The sequence below is a fragment of the Bison bison genome, unplaced genomic scaffold (genome assembly GCF_000754665.1).
Source record: "Bison bison bison isolate TAMUID 2011002044 unplaced genomic scaffold, Bison_UMD1.0 scf7180017864329, whole genome shotgun sequence".
Classification (NCBI taxonomy): domain Eukaryota; kingdom Metazoa; phylum Chordata; class Mammalia; order Artiodactyla; family Bovidae; genus Bison; species Bison bison.
Genome location: NW_011494901.1, coordinates 3,811,189 through 3,830,697, shown reverse-complemented (window position 1 = coordinate 3,830,697; position 19,509 = coordinate 3,811,189). Strand labels below are relative to the sequence as shown.

The following is a 19,509-nucleotide window of genomic DNA, read 5'->3' as shown; positions in this document are numbered from 1 at the left end:
AAGAGCATCTTGGAAAACTCAGCAATATCAAAGAAAAACATTACTTCCTGCCTTTTCCACAGAAAGCTGGTTGAAGAGCCATTGACTTTCACCCAGAAAAAGACCCTAAGGCAGAGAGCCCACTCATTCTGAGTATTTATGACTACAATACTTAAGGGGGAGAACTGACACTTCCAGGGTCCTGGTTGTCTGACTCAGTTTCAACTTTATTCCATTCTTGAACATTCCCATCTGGAGTAACTAAAGTCACAAAAAGATTCCTAGGGCCCTGGAAGGTGAATGAATGCTGATTCAACAAAAACTGATGTACACCAGCTCTTACCTCTGGCCTGAGCTCCAGACCTCAGGCCAGGAAGAGACTTTTTTTCCCCAAATGCCAGTCACTCACATATTATCTTCAAGATTTTTTTATATCTTCATAATACCTGTTCATATTCATTAGTTAACATTTACATTCATTATTTAATATTTGTCTTTACTTTGTCTTTAAGTAAATCATCCCTGGTTTCTTGCTCACACTGGTCCTAAGTAATAAAATCTGAGAAATTATGGTGCTATATGCTGGCAACATTTTTTATATGCACCTTAAACAGATAACTTTTTCATAAAAAATTAAAGTATAGTTGCTTTACAATGTAGTATTGGTTTCTGCTGTAGAGCAAATTGAATCAGTTTTATGTATACATATAAGCACTCTTTTTTAGATTTCCTTCCCATTTAGGTCATCACAGATCACTGAGTAGAGTTCTCTATGGTATACAGTTGGTTATCTACTTTATACATGTGTGTGTGTTAAGTCTCTGCAGCCATGTCTGAGTCTTTGCAACCGTATGGACTGTAGTCCACCAGGCTCCTCTGTCCATAGGATTCTCCAGGCGAGAATACTGGAGCGGGTTGCCATGCCCTCCTCCAGGGGATCTTCCCGACTCAGGGATGGAACTCGCATCTTGTACACCTCCTGCATTGGTAGGCGGGCTCTTTGCCACTAGCGCCACCTGGGAAGCCCATTTTATTCATAGTAGTGTATATATGTCAATCCCAATCTCCCAAGTTGTCCCACCTCCCTTGGTAACCATAAGTTTGTTCTCTACATCTGTGATTCTATTTCTGCTTTGCAAATAAGTTCATCTGTGCCTCTTTTCTAGATTCCACATATAAGTGATATTATGGTTTTTTCTTCTTTCTTATTTCACTCTGTATGACAATCTCTAGGTCCATCCATGTCTCTGCAAATGGCACTATTTTTTCCGTTTCATGACTGAGTGGTAATCCATTCTTTATATGTTCTAGATCTTCTTTACCCATTCCTCTGTCAAAGGACCTTTAGGTTGCTTCCACGTCCTGGCTGTTGTAAATAGTGCTGTAATGAACACTGGAGTGCATGCATACTTTCAAATGATGGTTTTCTGCAGATATACGCCCAGGAGTGGGATTGCAGGGTCAACTGGTAGCTCTATTTTTAGCTTTTTAAGGAACCTCCATACTGTTCTCCACAGTGGCTGTACCAATTTACATTTCCATCCGCCGTGTAAAAGGTTTCCCTTTTCTCCACACTCTATCCAGCATTTATTTAAACACATACTTTTAAAAGTAAAAATATGTATAAATATGCTACCCAATATTTCTCCTGCTGCTGCTGCTGCTGCTAAGTCACTTCAGTCGTGTCCGACTCTGTGTGACCACATAGATGGCAGCCCACCAGGCTCCCCCTCCCTGGGATTCTCCAGGCAAGAATACTGGAGTGGGTTGCCATTTCCTTCTCCAATGCATGAAAGTGATAAGTGAAAGTGAAAGTGAAGTCGTGTCCTACTCTTAGCGACCCCATGGACTGCAGCTTACCAGGCTCCTCCATCCATGGGATTTTCCAGGCAAGAGTACTGGAGTAGGGTACCATTGCCTTCTCCATATTTCCCCTAGAGATGAGAAATTCTACACGGGATTACATTTCAAGCTAAAGCCTAGCCATTCTCATTTTTTCCCACTAAGATATACATGGATGCCATTCATATGATTACCATACTCCCACATGAATATCTGAATTTCTGGACAGCTTCCAACAGAAAACCTAGAACCCACTCAGTTTTTTCTCATTGAAGGAAATACATCAGAATGCAAGTGAGTGAACATAAATATAAGGGTAACTATGAACTCACAATTTGAGGATAATAATATCTTCCTCACAGAGCTGTTGAGAGGCTAAAATGAAGCAGTTAGCATGGTGCTTAGCACATGCATGAATGCATGCTCAGTCATGTTCAACTCTTCGCGACCCTCTGGACTGTAGCCTGCCAGGCTCCTCTGTCCATGGGATTCTCCAGGTGAGAATACTGGAGTGGGTTGCCATTTCCTCCTGCATGGGATCTTCTCTATCCAGAGACTGAACCTTGTCTCCTGAGTCTCCTAAATTGCAGGCAGAACCACTTGAGTCATTGAGGAAGTCCACTTAGCACATAATATGTAGTTAATAATTTGTTCCTAGTTTGTTTACATTAGCCACTCATCTTGAAAGTTGATTTTTAAAAATCAACTTTGGTCATATTTCTTCAGTCAAAATAAGTTGGCGTGACCTCTGTACTGAGGGTTGTTGTGTCTGAGGAACCTTGTCACCACTCACACCAACGAGAGCTGCTCCACAAAGATAGTGGCCAGCTCCTACAAAACGCACTTTGTCCTGGTCTCCAGGAAATTGTTTTCTATTAATTCATGGGCACTGAGTCCATACTTATTTTTTACTTCCTGTTTTATACTTGACATACAGCACTATATACATTTAAGGTATACAGCATAATGATCTGCCTTACATATATCATGAAATGATTATCATAATTTTTAGGGAATTCTCCCCATCATCTCACTGGGGAGAACCTCTGCAAACATAATTTTCATTTGTGGTCACCTACCCAGGGATATGAGTCTTGACTATACCATGACTCCATCCCTTCTACCTGTCTGGTTGTGGTACATTCTTTATATCTCAGTTAATGAAGGTCTTTTCTGGTAGGTTTTGATCTTTCTCATCAATAGTTTCTCCATAAGTCATTTTAAATTTGCCATGCTTATGAGGAGGTATGTTTAGGGTTTTCCTACTATACTATCTTGAGAACTCTTCCGACAGTACTCTTCTTTTAATAAACTCCTAATACTTTGGAAGGTAGGAAGTACTCTGCAGGTGTTAATCAGGTATTGTGATTTCAGGACACAGCAGAATGGAGAGATCATATCTTCAGATGGCAGCTTCCAGCATATTCCAGAATGTTAGTGTTGCTGCTGCTGCTGCTAAGTCGCTTCAGTCGTGTCCGACTCTGCGACCCCATAGACGGCAGCCCAACAGGCTCCCCTGTCCCTGGGATCCATCACTCCTCTAAGAAAACTGTAGTGATACAGCCTTACCCAAAGAGATTAGTACTTAGACTTCACTGCTTCAGAAGCTGGTCCTCAGATAAAGCTCAACAAGAAAATTGGAAATTGGCCTTTGTTGTGAATGTCTTCAGTCTGAACTGCCAAAAGACTTATATTCTTTTATTGGGCCCTGGAGAGACATTAGATTTAGGTATTTGGATTTTATTAAATTCAAGAACACTGGGTGTTTTTTTTTTTCCTTTGAGTGTAACCAGGGCAAGACTTTATTATATCACCTAGAATGGGAAAAAAAAAAAAATTAGATGTACTTAAAGAAAGACACTTGACAGCTCCTGGTTTCAGTTTAGCTGTTTAAAAATGAAAATAATTTTCTTATTATGATTTCAGCCTCTAATTTTATTATGTTAACATATCTGTCTTGTTTCTTTGTGTATAACCAGCTTAAAGGGGCATCTCAGGACAAGTGAAGAAGAGATGTGGTTATAAAACCTTATTAGGATTCTCTTAGTATAGACTCCCTTCCTTAAATCCTTTCTCCTAATTTAGAATCAATCATCCTTTCCCCCTAGGTAAAGGTGTTTATTTTTTTTCCTCTCTGACCTGTCTAGAATGTAAAGCTATATGATGGCTGTCAGAATCTTCTCTCTTGTGGAATAAAGAAATCATTCTTCCTTTATATATACCATAGCCTTAGGGACTCTATTGCATGTAAAGTGAGAGAAACAACTTCCTGAGGGTCTAAATTCTAACATCACATCCTTTCCATTGCTCCAGCTGTCCTTTGCTTAATGAACTTTCCCTTCCCCTCCTCCTCTCCCCACAGTAATCTCTATAGAGCATGAGGCTTTGGCCAGAGTGCTGGGGATGGAGTTAGAAGATCAGGGTTCAAGTCTTCGTTCATCCACTTACTTGCTGGCAATAGCCAAATTTACAGCTGTGAGACAGGAAGAACTACTGGTTCCACCTACTTCCTCAGACTCTAGTGAAGATGAAATGAGATGCAATGGTCAAACAAATACATGCAGCAGGTAGAGCACCATACACATTAGGATTACAAGAGAAACGGGATGTTTGAGGTCAAAGAGCAGGGGACTTGCAGCCAGAAACCTGAGCTTGAATCCCAGCTATACTGCTAACCACCTTATAATCTGAGGCAAGTTATGCAACTGTTCTGTGTCTTAGTTTCCACACCCATGCAAAGATGCTGATAATGGTAGTATCTGTATCATCGGCTTTTGTAAACACTAATTGAGTTAATACCTGGGAAGTACTTAGCACAGTGTCTAGACACCTAGTCAGTACTCAGTAAAAGTTAGCATTATATTAGACTCTTACTTCTCCTTTGCCACAGATAGTAAATCAATCATCAGTTCAGCTCAGTTCAGTCACTCAGTTGTGTCAGACTCTTTGTGACCCCATGGACTGCAGCACGCCAGGCCTCCCTGTCCTTCACCAACCACCAGAGTTGACTCAAGCTCATGTCCATTGAATCAGAGATGCCATCCAACCATCTCATCCTGTGTCATCCCCTTCTCCTTTCACCTTCAATCTTTCCCAGCATCAGGGTCTTTTCAAATGAGTCAGTTCTTCAAATCAGGTGGCCAAAGTATTGGAGTTTCAGTCTTAGCATCATTCCTTCCAAAGAAATCCCAGGGCTGATCTCCTTCAGAATGGACTGGTTGGATCTCCTTGCAGTCCAAGGGACTCTCAAGAGTCTTCTCCAACACCACAGTTCAAAAGCATCAATTCTTTGGCACTCAGCTTTCTTTATAGTCCAACTTTCACATCCATACATGACCGCTGGAAAAACCATAGCTTTGACTAGACAGACCTTTGTTGGCAAAGTAATGTCTCTGCTTTTTAACATGCTGTCTAGGTTTAATCATCAGATCTCACCAATTCTCTCAGACAGCTCATTGTTCCCCTTCAGTTCAGGCCTCTATTGTCCCACTCCTGGGCCACCAATGACATCGCTCGGTTCTCTGATCTTGTTTCTCCCTCTATTTGTTTCTGTGCATGTGTGCTAAGTTACTTGAGTCATGTCCGACTCTTTGTGACCCTGTAGCCTGCCAGGCTCCACTGTCCATGGGATTCTCCAGGCAAGAATACTGGAATGGGTTGCCATGCCCTCCTCCAAGGGATCTTCCCAACCCACGGATTGAGCCCATGTCTCATTATGTCTCCTGCCCTGGCAGGCGGGTTCTTTACCACCAGAGCCACCTGGGAAGCCCATTTGTTCCTGTACTTGGCACCAAGTCCGTTCTCTCAAAACATTACTTTGAGCCAATCACATGAATACTTAAAATTCTCAGTGACTCACAAATACTTATAGAATAATTTTAACTCTTAGACTCCAGTTTAAAATGTGTTATAAACTAAACGCACCATTACATCTTTCTCAGACATAATCCCTCTACTCTAGGAAGAGTTTTCCCTCATTCTAGAAAACAGCTTGTCATTTTATGCCTCCATGCTGTTAATCATTCCCTTCCTCCTACTTGGAAGGTCCTCCCTTCTTGGCCAGCTAATGAGAGGCAGTATATCCAGTGGTTAAGAGTTCCAGCTTGGATGCCTAACAGGCTTCCATTATTGACTGGCTCAACAACTTCCTGGCCAGGTGACCTTGGGCAACTTTTATTCCTGTTCTGTGTGCTTAGCAAGAGCACTCTTATTATAGTTATAGGAAAATCCATTTTACGGTGATAATCTATTGATTTGGGGGGGTACTTACTTTTTAGTTAATTGATGTTTTATTATAATATGTGAATCAGAACTGAAAACAAAATTAAAAGTTTTCTTCTCTCTATTGTCCCAATACATTTTCTGTTTTCTGCTAAAGAACATCAAATCCATCAGGAACTGACAACCTTCTACTTACTTTCCAGGCTAATTCCTTTATTACATTCTAACTCTGCACAGAGCTAATCTAATTACTCTCTTCCAGGTCACCTAAGAATAATGACCTAGCTTTCAGATTAGCCAAAGCAGGACACAGGTGACTCTGCAATGGGAGGGAGAGAGCTTGGTACTGGTGAGGTTAGGAGTGTCAGCCTCAGAAACCCAGCAAAAGAAGATCAGATGAAGACAAAGAGAAATGACCTACACCACAGAACTGTCAACAAAGCAGGAAAAAGGAACATGAAGAGTTTGCTTGTTTGACTCCTCCTAAAACATGGAAATATAAAACAGTAAGACTCCACAACAAAGTGGGCTCCAGCCTGGCTCCACCTTCCTCTGTTTTCTCTCCTCAGTTCTCCTAGATCTGTTTCTTGTCTAGCACTGAAAGAGCTTTTTGGCAATATTCAGTTCAGTTCAGTTGCTCAGTCATGTCCAACTCTTTGCGACCCCATGAATCGCAGCACGCCAGGCCTCCCTGTCCAGCACCAACTCCAGGTGTTCACTTAAATTCACGTCCATTGAGTCAGTGATGCCATCCAGCCATCTCATCCTCTGTCATCCCCTTCTCCTCCTGCCCCCAATCCCTCCCAGCATCAGAGTCTTTTCCAATGAGTCAACTCTTCACATGAGGTGGCCAAAGTACTGGAGTTTCAGCTTTAGCATCATTCCTTCCAAAGAAATCCCATGGCTGATCTCCTTTAGAATGGACTGGTTGGATCTCCTTGCAGTCCAAGGGACTCTCAAGAGTCTTCTCCAACGCCACAGTTTAAAAGCATCAATTCTTCGGCTCTCAGCTTTCTTCACACTCCAACTCTCACATCCATACATGACCACTGGAAAAACCATAGCCTTGACTTTAATTAGCCTGATTAAATGCACAGAAACAAACAAATGAACAAAAGAATTCCCTGGCAGTCCAATGGTTAGGACTCTGCATTCTCTGCCAAGGACCCAGATTCTATCCCTAGTCAGGAACTAAGATCCCACAAGCCTAGCAGTGTGGCCATAAATGAATAACTGTACAGAAACAAATTTACGTCAATCTGCATCTCTTCAAGTCTCTGAACCTGGAGTCCTATAACCAGAGAACATGTGTCACCCTCAAGAGCCACTTTCCCCATCATCAGCCCCTCATCTACTCATTCTATCACTCCACCTTTCTCCTCCTAGCTCCCCTTCTTACCTCTCTGCCTCTTAACCCTTTCCCTTACTACTCCCATTCCAGTGTCTACAAAGAACTCTCCAACACCTTCAAATATTTTTCTCTATTTTAGCTCAACTAGTGATTCTCAAACCTGACTTCACATTAAAAGAAGTCAAAAGAAAAAATACCTGAGCCTCCCTCCCTGCAGAATCTGACAGTCTGGGGTCTAGCCCTGGCATGGGCTTATTTGTTAAATCTTCCTAGGTGACTTCAAGATATATCCAATCTTGAGAACCACAGCCTAAACTAAGACTGGATTCTCCCCTGGCAAACAGGCTCCCTTTACCTCCTTCTGGAGACTACACTTTCTCCCACACCTGAATACCACCAGACAAGAAAGGGCAATCAAGCTCAGGCTCTTTCAGACCATGGGTCTTCCATTTTCATACAAAAGCAAACAACAACAAAAAATGTCTTTCTTGGAGGTATTTTATTTATACAACTCTGTTTCCTCTACCCCTACCACCAACCTTATCTACCTGAATAACTTTTATATCTGTTAAGATTCAACTAAAACATCACGTCTTCTGAGAAGCCTGGTCTGGCAGGCTGAGTGATCTAGGGCCAACCCTATGTTCTTGCTATATTCAGTGGATGCCATGACATAGCCTTTAGGTCCCTGTTCATAGTTATTATCACTTTCCTGTCTGCCTACCTCAATAAACTGAGTTCCTTGAAAGTAAGAAGTAGACCTTCTTTATCTCTGTGTCCCCACATGTAACCTATGCAATGCCTGGCACATGATTGGCATTCAATAAATACTGGTGAGAGAGCAAGTTGGAAAAAAAGAGAAGAGAAGGAAATTTGAAAATGAGGAAGAGTAAAGAAAAATATCTCTTCTATGTCATCTTCTGGCCTTCCAAGGATAAAACTGATTATACTTAGCATATTTTTGGAGCCATAATATAGAGGCACAGCACAGAAAGTAGGAATCCAAAACAACTCTTCATTTTTAGAAAAAAATATACAAATTACAAGAAAGTTAGCCTACATATAGAAAGCACTTTTTGAACATATTTCTAGTTATCAGCTAAGGACAGTACTAGTCATCTCCCACGTCTATACTATTGGTAACCCAAATTTTCCCTGACAATCTCATTCTGTTCATAGTGGCCATGGTGGGAAGAATAATGTCCCTCAAAGATGCTCATATCCCAAACCCCCAGTTATGTGACTACTACCTCACATGGCAAAATGTAATTTTCAGATGTGACTAAGATGTGAATTTTGAGATGTGGAGCTTATCTGGGTGGGTCCAATGTAATCACAAGGGTCCTCTTACATGGAAGAGGGAGGCAGGAAGCTCACTGTCAGAATGATGCAGTGTGAGAAAAACTATCCATTACTGGCTTTGAAGATGGAGGAGAAGCCAAGGAACATAGGCAGCCTCTAGAAGCTAGAAAAGGCAAGGAAACAGGTTCTCCCCTAGAGCCTCCAGAAGGAACAGCCTTGTTGACACCTTGATTTTAGCCCAGTGAAACCCATTTGGATTTCTGACCACCAGAATTCTAAAGTAATACATTTGTGTTGTTTTCAGAGGTCACTAAATTTGTGGTGTTGTTTTCTTTTTTTTTTTCCACAGCAGCCACAGGAAACTTAAGTGTTTACTGGGCACACTCTCATCAGAACATGTTTTCTTTGAATTGATATCACTTCTGCCACAGTTATTGTTGAATAATCACTGTGAGTCTTGATGATGACCTTAAAAAAAAAAAGAAGTGCCTGGAAAAATGTATGAAATAGTTCTTAACTTTAGACTCTGGCTATACTTGAAAAGCTCAGAGATTCCAGAACTCTAGCACACTGGATATCAGTGTGCTCTGTTATGACTCTGTTATGTCCCCTACTGAAGGTCATCAGGCTCTGCTCTAAGGCTAGGACCTTGAGAGTGGGGGCAGGGGAGAAAGGGGAAGAGGAGAGAGGGCTTCACGGTGCCCATTCTCAGGTTATCATAGATGCGAAATAATTAAACTTGCTGCACTGCCCAGACTGATAATAGCAGGCATCTCCTAAAGGACATTAGGCTAAGAAGTGTCTATCCCTGTTCCAGACTGTCTGGAGGAGGAGGAAGGGAGAAGGAAAAGGAAAACAGCATATCAGTGGTGAATTCATACATATTTTAGAACGATTCATTAAAATTTAAAGAAAATTCAGCTTAACTCTAAAGTATCCAGAAATTTTACAGAATCAGTATCTCTCATTTTCTGAACTTTCTGATCAGTTAGTATTTTAGCATAGAGCTTATCGTTTTGGCTTTAAAGTCTTTTTTAACTACTGTAATATATTGTACCCTTCCTTCTTCCCACTCAGCACAGAACCAATTGAGAGAGTCATAGGGATCAGAAATACAGGAATAAAATGTCAGCTTCATTACTGACAAACTAAAGAACAGCCATTAGGTGTAGGGCAACACGCAGCACCTCCATGTTAAGCAGAATGACCTACTCAGTCCATCAGGAGCAGAGCTGCCCAGAGTTAAATCCCAGCAAGAGTCCAGAAGGGACCAAAATAGGCGTGCCCATTGTCTCCCAACCTCCCTTCCTGGGAAGATTGTCCCAGGGAGGAGTAAGAAGGAAGAGAGAGGTCGGAAGTGTTACACTAGTAAAAGGTCAGGAGTAAGAAGGAAGAGAGAGGCCGGAAGTGTTACACTAGTAAAAGGTCTTCAACGTGGGTACAGAAGAATAGGGGATGAATGGTTTTCACCTGACAGCTGCTTCTAAACAACAGCAAATAAAGCTATGCTGCTGCTGCTGCTGCTGCTAAGTCGCTTCAGTTGTGTCCGACTCTGTGCGACCCCATAGACGCCAGCCTACCAGGCTCCCCCGTCCCTGGGATTCTCCAGGCAAGAACACTGGAGTGGGTTCCCACTTCCTTCTCCAATGCATGGAAGTGAAAAGTGAAAGTGAAGTCGCTCAGTCGTGTCCGACTCGGCTCTTCGAGACCCCATGGACTGCAGCCTACCAGGCTCCTCCGTCCATGGGATTTTCTAGGCAAGAGTACTGGAGTGGGGTGCCATCGCCTTCTCCGATGCTATAATTAAGCTAAGTAATTGTATCTTGAGTAATCTGAATGCAGTATTAGCAAGATCTGACTAAAGATCCATCACCCCAAAGCATACATGGAAGCAACAGCCTCCATACTCAGTGATGAGGAGCAGTCTGAGGTATGTTACTAGCAATAAAGCATAGACATTTACAAATGATGCCTCTTGGCTTCAAAAATTAGAGCTTGTTCAAAGGTGTCTCTATAATAACATTACTCTTTCTTGCCTTCTTTCAGATTTACTGTCTGAGTGGGAGTAAAAGGAAAGCGCTTATAGATAGCATTCCAGAAATTACACATAACCCAGACTCCCTTAGCTGTGAAGTAGCTCAAAGTGAAAGACATTTCTTGGCAGCATTAATAGTTATGGCAACCATGAGTTACTGAAATGCTTGTGAGTTGGGATTTTTATAGTTACTTCTATTTCTTTTTTATTTTATCCAGGGATGAATTTGATTAAGAAAGCAAATGGAGATTTTTTTTTTTAAGCATGAGTATCAACATGACACATGATCAAGAATGACCCTACAAATTCTTTTGGTTAATAATGACAGAAGAACTACAATAACTTGTAAAAAGCAGACCATGTAATAAAATTTGTGAAATTTTCAAGGCCTACATTAATACCATTATAAAAAATTAATGAACACAGTTCATATATCTTAATTTAAACAATAAAATAGGAGAGTTTTGTTTTATTCTCTAGTTTAATTGAGTTACTCCTAAGGAGTTGTGGTCCAAAAAATAAATTAGAATTCATTTTTTAAATAAGTCACAATTTTTAAAAGCAGATTAGTTTACATATTTATTTTTATTATAACATCATTATGAGATTTTTAATAGTTTATTCATTTGCTTATAAAATGGATTTTTATATACTTCTATAAACAGATATTCCACCTATTAAAAGATTTATGGCATTTTTTTCTTTTACTTTCCTACAACCAACCTTTCAAGTTGATGAGGTGTGCCAACTCTGAAAATAGTATATATTATGCGCACAAATTGCTAAAAAATCAAGTATGAAAAATGAGTACTCTTCTGCTATAAAGTCCTCCTCAATCCTTCTGCAACACTATCTTCTTAGGAGAGTTTTAAGTTGCCCAGAAACAAGATTTCCCCTTAACAACAAACCAGTGTTGTTGCTAGGGGATTATGACATAGGAAGAGTGACCTCCAATCAGAGAGGAGCCCCAGAAGTCTGACTGTGACATGCCAGTATAAATATGAGCACTCCCACCACCTGTAGGCCCTTCTCCTCTCCACTTGTAACTGATAAGAACAACATCTGCAATGGCCAGAAACGTCACCAAGAGGAACAAGCGCTGCAGAGGACACCAAAAAGCAATCTCCAAAAAGAAATCACATTCCAGCTCTGAATCTGGCCTTAGGAATTACTCACTCTACATAAACAGGGTCCTAAAAGAAGTGGTTCCCCAGAAGGGCATATCATCTCGCACCATTGACATCATAAACACCATGATCAATGACATGTTTGAGCGCATTTCCACTGAAGCCTGCAACCTAATGTATTACAGGAAACGCTGTACCCTCACCCCTGAAGACATCGAGAAGGCAGTGTATTTGCTGCTGCCTGAGAAACTGGCTAAGTATGCAGTGGCTTTCGGAAAAGAAGCTGTCCAACGATATGTCCGCTCCTAAACTCCATGTTCGAGCTTCATTAAATCTTGGGGAAAGTAACTCTTACTTCCCAAATGATCACTTCAATATTGAATTCATTCTTCTTTTTTATAACATAGTCATATTTCCCTGTATTTTTCCTATTTGTCTTATGTGCAGAGAAGAATTACTCTCTTGCTATTTTATGTTTTAATGATTTGCCTACTATTTAGGTTTTCCAACACCTGCTGCCCATATGACTCCCTCCCAGAACTCATGATTTTCCTATGAATGTGTAAATCTCATTATATAAATTCAATGCTAATTGTATTGTTAAGGTATTGTTAACTATGTAAATGATTATTTAATCCAGCTATTTTGACCCCCAGGGCACACTGACTTTGAATTTATGAACACAAACATTTTAATCAGAAGCATACCAACACTGATAAATTTTCATCAAAAAAGTATTTTCTACAGCAAACTACATTCAACCACTTAGTTCTTTAGTGGAGTCCCTTGAGAACATGTAAACTATTTCTTTCAATAAGCTCAGCTCTTAACCATGTAATTTTTATCTTTGCGTGTGCGTCTTTTTAATAAGGTGGTGTACATCTGTTAATCTTTTATTCCAATCTATCCCTTTATTCCAGTCATTCCCCTTTGGTAACCATGAGTCAATTTTCTATGTCTATTTTGTAAATAAGTTCATTTGTCTTATTTTTCAGATTCCACATATAAGCGATATCATATAATATTTCTCTTTCTCTGTTGGACTTGCTTCACTTAGTGTGATCATCTCTAGGTCCATCTGTGTTGCTGCTTATGGCATTATTTCTTACGTTTTATGGCTGAGTAGGCACCCCACTCCAGTACTCTTGCCTGGAAAATCCCATGGACGGAGGAGCCTGGTGGGCTGCAGTCCATGGGGTCGCTAAGAGTCGGACATGACTGAGCGACTTCACTTTCACTTTTCACTTTCACGCATTGGAGAAGGAAATGGCAACCCACTCCAGTGTTCTTGCCTGGAGAATCCCAGGGATGGGGGAGCCTGGTGGGCTTCCGTCTATGGGGTCACACAGAGTCGGACACGACTGAAGCGACTCAGCAGCAGCAGCAGCAGTTTTCCATTATATACATATACCACATCTTTTTTATCCCTTTTTTATCCCGTCATCTGCTGATGGACACTTGGGTTGCTTCCCATGCCTTAGCTTTTGTGAACAGTGTTGCTATGAACACTGGGGTGCAAGTAACTTTTCAAATTACAGCTTTTTTTCCCAGATATATGTCCTGGATTGGGATTCCTGAATCGTATGATAACTCTATTTTTAGTTTTTTAAGGCGCCTCCATACTGCTTTTCATAGTGGCTGAAGCAATTTTTAATCTACCTTTATCTTTAATTCACTGGAATGTATTATTCCATATTTATAGCATAATAAGGCCACCACACAGGAACCTACCACTCAATGTATAAACTTTGAACTTTATAGATGTCACTGGAGATATTTCCCAGTCCTATCTCCCTGTCTACTATACTGAATTTTGTTTCCCATTGCCTTGCTTTTCTTTGTACTTTTGCTACCTATGTATACATCTCTACAGAATATGTTTAATTTTCCTAATTTATAATTTAGGGGCCATACTACCTAGATCTTTTTGTGCCTGCCTTTTTCTTTTAAAACTGTTTCTAAGATTTAAATAGTTCTAATTCATTCTTTTCACTCCTGTAGTCTATAGTATTCCATAATGTGAATATACAAGTTTATGTATGCTTACTCTGTTTATGGAGATTTGGGTTGTTTTCATTTTTTGTTATTATGACCAATGCTCCTATAATGAACTATAACAACAGCTACGACTTATGTAGCATTTGCTATGTGCCTTCATCTTACATAAATTATTTAATAGGGATGACCTTGTGAGGATTAAGTAATTTTTCCCTCCTACAGATGAGAAAAATGGGGCACAGAGAAATAAGTAGCTGACTGAGGTCACATACCTATGTAGTGGCAGAGCTGGGATCTGACCAGGTTAACAGTTGCTGTTCAGTCGCTAAGTCACGTCCGACTCTTTGTTACTCCATGGACTGCAGCACCCCAGGCTTCCCTGTCCACTATCTCCCACAGTTTACTCTGACTCACAACAAAACATGGTCCAGACTCTGACAAAACATGGTTCACTGGAGAATGGAATGGCAAACCTCTTCAGTATTCTTGCCATGGGAGCCCCGTGAACAGGGTAAGAGAGGCCACTGTGAACACATGAGGCATGCTGTGAACATTCTTGTACATACACCTTCTCACACAAATGTACAAGAATTTTTCTAGTTACAAAACCTAACAGTGGAAATGCTGGGTAATTAATATGCCCACACTCAACTTTCTAGATATTAACAGACTGTCTTCCAAAGTGTTTTACCAATTTACATTTGCAGGAGATGAGAGGAATTTAGATTCTTCTGGTTACAAGTAACATCACTTAAGTTTCCTCAAGAAAAGGGGGTTTCCTGTATATACTGAGATTGGAACTGAGGCTATTCTGTCTCTTGTTTTTATATGCATGCATTTGAGTTAGACTCAAAACCATCCAATTTGAGTTAGGCCCAGATAGAAGTTGTTTGCCATCTGAAAGATCTACTTAATCATTATTTGATGCCCACACCTGCCATTCTGCTGGGGGTTGGCATTAGAAGGGCTTCCAAGTTCTATCTGGGGTCAATAAATTACAGCCCTTGGGCCAAATCTGGAAGCATCCCTCTTTTGTTTGAACCCCCTACAAGTTAAGAAAGATTATTACATTTTTATAGGGATATTTAAAAGGAAAAAGAATATTCAACAGGCATAATGTGACCCACAAAGCCTAAAATATTTGCTATGGCTCTTTACAGAAAGAGTATCTCATCTACACAATGCTGCTCTTTCTTGCAGGGTCTGCGATACAGCAGGTTTTCTAAGGCTTTGCCTGGGACACCTATATCTCTACAAAATAAAGTTGAAAATGATGAAAAATTTATAGTTGGCTTTCAAATCACTGTAGTAGAGTACATAAATGGGGCAATGACCTAATTATTCAGAAAAATGTTTTACTATATATTGAGGTGTTAAAGTGGGCCTTACTTGAAGGGAACTAGGGGGCTCCTTGTGTATTATTCTCTCTTTGTATATATTTTGAAACATTTTAATAGAATCTCAAAATAAGATTAAGATTTTTGGAAAAAACTCTGGAGTCGGTTTCAAGTCTGATTATATAAATGCATGTGGGTATAAAAAACACATTTAAAAAATTTTAAACAATTTTTTAGTGTGGTAAAAATATATATAACATAAAACATCATTTTACTCAGTTTTAAATGTACAATTACATTAAGTACATTCACATAGTTATGGAACCATCATCACCATCCATTTTTAGAATTTTTCATCTTCTCAAACTAAAACTCCATAAACATTAAATAACAATTTCATATGTCCCCCTTCTCCAACCTCTGGCAATAACCATTCTGCCTTCTGTCTCCATGAATTTCGCTCCTCTGGATACTTCATATAAGCGGAATCCAGCAACATTTGTCTTTTTGTAACAGAAGTATTTCGCTTAGCACAATGTTTTCAAGATTCATCCAATGTAACATATGTCAGAATTTCCATTCTTTTTAAGGCTGAATAATATTTGATGGTTCAGCAAGTAAAGAATCTGCCTGAAATGTACGAGATAGGGAGATGTGGGTTCAATCCCTGGGTCAGGAAGATCCCCTGGAGAAGGAAATTGTAGCAACCTACTCCAGTATTCTGGCCTAAAAAAGTAATCCCATGGACAGAGTAGCCTGACGGGCTACAGTCCAAAGGGTATCAAAGAGTCAGACACAACTGAGCAACTAAGCAATATTCCATTGTATGTATATAATACATTTTATTTATCCATTCATCCACTAATGATCACTTGGGGTCCTTCCAACTTCTGACTCTTGAGAATAATGCCACTCTGAGCATATACAAATATCCCACATTAGGTGTATACCCAGAAGTGAATTGCTAGGTCACATGATAGTTCCATTTTTAATTTTTTGAGGAACCACCATACCGTTTTCCACACAGCTGTTTCATTTTACATTGCCACCAGCACTGCATAAGGGTTCCAATTTCTCCACATCCTCATCAACCTTTATTACTTGATTTTTACATTTAATAGCTATCCTAATGGATATGACGGAGAAGGCAATGGAACCCCACTCCAGTACTCTTGCCTGGAAAATCCCATGGATGGAGGAGCCTGGTAGGCTGCAGCCCATGGGGTCGCTAAGAGTCAGACACGACTGAGCGACTTCACTTTCACTTTTCACTTTCATGCACTGGAGAAGGAAATGGCAACCCACTCCAGTGTTCTTGCCTGGAGAATCCCAGGGATGGGGGAGCCTGGTGGGCTGGCGTCTATGGGGTTGCACAGAGTCAGACACAACTGAAGTGACTTAGCAGTAGCAATGAATATAAAGTGTTTTTATTTTCACTTCCTTACTGATTTGTGATAGTGATGATCTTTTCATGTGCTTATTAGCCATTTGTATGTTTTATTTAGAGAAATGTCTATTCAGGTCTTTTGCCCATTTTTAAATTATTGTTGTTAAGTTGTAGAAATTCTTTATATATTCTGAATATTAATCCTCTCTCAGATAGTTCTCCTATTCCATGGATTGCCTCTTCACTTTGTTGATAGTGTCCTCTGATACACAAAAGTTATTCATCTTGATAACATTCAATTTGCCTATTTTTCCTTTAGTTATCCAGGCCTTTGGTGTAATATGCCACTTTAATTTTGTATTGCTCCTTTATGAGAAAGTTACATACAATACTACTAATATACTTTTTAACTTGGAATCAATTCATAAAGTCAACATACTTCTAAAATTAGCTTCTATTTTTAATTTTTTTAATGTGTCATACTAGCTAACACATTAAGGGTCAAAATTATTTCAATGCATAATTTTGACATTAACAGGGCCAATTTACCAACTTTTTAAAGTCTTGAACTCCAGGAACCTGAGACAGTTAAATGAAAGACAAAATGTAGCACTCCGCACCAGTCTTCTACTATGCGTTCACCCCCATCTTCTCAGAAATAGAACCCTCAATTTTAGCTAAATTCATTGTCACCCAGGATAAAGATCACATTTCCAAATCTTCCTTTGACTAGGTATCTAAGGGACCAAATTGTGCCGAATTGTAAGGAACATGCAACTTCCAGGAAGTATCTTTAAAAAACAAGAGTACTCTTTTCCCTTCTCCTCTTTCCTGCTGGCTGACTTGGGGATGCAAAGACTAGAGCTGAAGCAGCCATCTTAAACTAAGAGTAGAAACCTATATATTAAGGATGGTAGAGCAGAAAAATAAAAAAGCTTTGGTCTCTGATGATTGAACTGCCGTCCAGCCTGAGACTGCCTATATTTACACGAGAGAGGGATTTCTAGCTTGTTTAAGCCACTGTTATTTTGGGTTTCTATCATTCATAGTCAGATTTTGTTCTAATACAAACATCCAGAAGATTATTGACTGCTAAACAATGCAGTTAGTTTCAAAATGATTGTATACTTATTAAATAAAAACATATTAATCTAGAGATGGAGGATGGCAAATGTCTTGTTTATTTACCAGAGGATGTTGCTGCTAAAATGAAATCTCATGCTATTTAACAATTTGTTGTCAGAGATATGTAATGCAGATGGCAAAATTCTATTTTTATTAGTCTATTGGACACATGAAGTGATTTTAAAACATTACTTAAAATACAAAAATATGTGAGAGTCAAAGATGATGGGAAAGACAACTTCTGACTAAATCAACAACATGATCAATATGTGGATTCCATGGTAATTTGAAGATAGTGGCATACAACATAATAAAAGACGTCTCATACCAACAAGAAAGAATAGGGCTGATTTTATAATACAAATCACCCAAGCAATAAAATTCCAGCAAACTTAGATTATCCTTCTCTGAGCTTAGAAGTCTTATTTTAGAAATGAAAAATGTAATATCATATAAACATATGCTGTCACTTACTATGACTTTTTCAAGTCCTGATATGTACACTGCTAGCTTGCTCCTGTGTGAATTAAACGTGTCAAAGTACTAGGAAATAGGAAAGTACCATAGAGTATAATACCTTACATATGGTACTTATAGTTTACTATGGATTCACAGAAATGTGTTCTTTGTGTTAGGCGCCGAGAAAACAAAGTCCATCCCTTTAAAAGCATAGAACTTTTTGATTTGCATTTCTCTGATAATGAGTGATGTTGAGCATCTTTTCATGTGTTTGTTAGCCATCTGTATGTCTTCTTTGGAGAAATGTCTATTTAGTTCTTTGGCCCATTTTTTGATTGGGTCATTTACTTTTCTGGAGTTGAGCTGTAGGATTTGCTTGTATATTTTTGAGATTAGTTGTTTGTCAGTTGCTTCATTTGCTATTATTTTCTCCCATTCTGAAGGCTGCCTTTTCACCTTGCTAATAGTTTCCTTTGTTGTGAAGAAGCTTTTAAGTTTAATTAGGTCCCATTTGTTTATTTTTGCTTTTATTTCCAATATTCTGGGAGGTGGGTCATAGATGATCCTGCTGTGATGTATGTCGGAAAGTGTTTTGCCTATGTTCTCCTCTAGGAGTTTTATAGTTTCTGGTCTTACGTTTAGATCTTTAATCCATTTTGAGTTTATTTTTGTGTATGGTGTTAGAAAGTGTTCTAGTTTCATTGTTTTACAAGTGGTTGACCAGTTTTCCCAGCACCACTTGTTAAAGAGATTGTCTTTAATCCATTGTATATTCTTGCCTCCTTTGTCAAAAATAAGGTGTCCATATGTACGTGGATTTATCTCTGGGCTTTCTATTTTGTTCCATTGATCAATATTTCTGTCTTTGTGCCAGTACCGTACAGTCTTGATAACTGTGGCTTTGTAATAGAGCCTGAAGTCAGGCAGGTCGATTCCTCCAGTTCCCTTCTTCTTTCTCAAGATAGCTTTGGCTATTCGAGGTTTTCATTATCAGAGAAATGCAAATCAAAACCACTATGAGGTACCATTTCACGCCAGTCAGAATGGCTGCGATCCAAAAGTCTACAAGGAATAAATGCTGGAGAGGGTGTGGAGAAAAGGGAACCCTCTTTCACTGTTGGTGGGAATGCAAACTAGTACAGCCACTATGGAGAACAGTGTGGAGATTCCTTTAAAAACTGGAAATAGAACTGCCTTATGATCCAGCAATCCCACTGCTGGGCATACACACTGAGGAAACCAGAAGGGAAAGAGACACGTGTACCCCAATGTTCATCGCAGCACTGTTTATAATAGCCAGGACATGGAAGCAACCTAGATGCCCATCAGCAGATGAATGGATAAGA

At 39.6% G+C, this 19,509-nt stretch overlaps 1 protein-coding gene across 1 annotated transcript; it reads left to right on the top strand.

Moving 5' to 3' along the window:
• The first annotated feature begins 11,705 nt into the window (after window positions 1-11,705).
• LOC104998414 (histone H2B subacrosomal variant) lies at window positions 11,706-12,232 on the top strand. Its single transcript, XM_010853557.1, has one exon. The coding sequence runs from the start codon at window positions 11,798-11,800 to the stop codon at window positions 12,164-12,166; it is 369 nt and encodes a 122-aa protein (XP_010851859.1). The 5' UTR covers window positions 11,706-11,797; the 3' UTR covers window positions 12,167-12,232.
• Window positions 12,233-19,509: the final 7,277 nt, after the last annotated feature.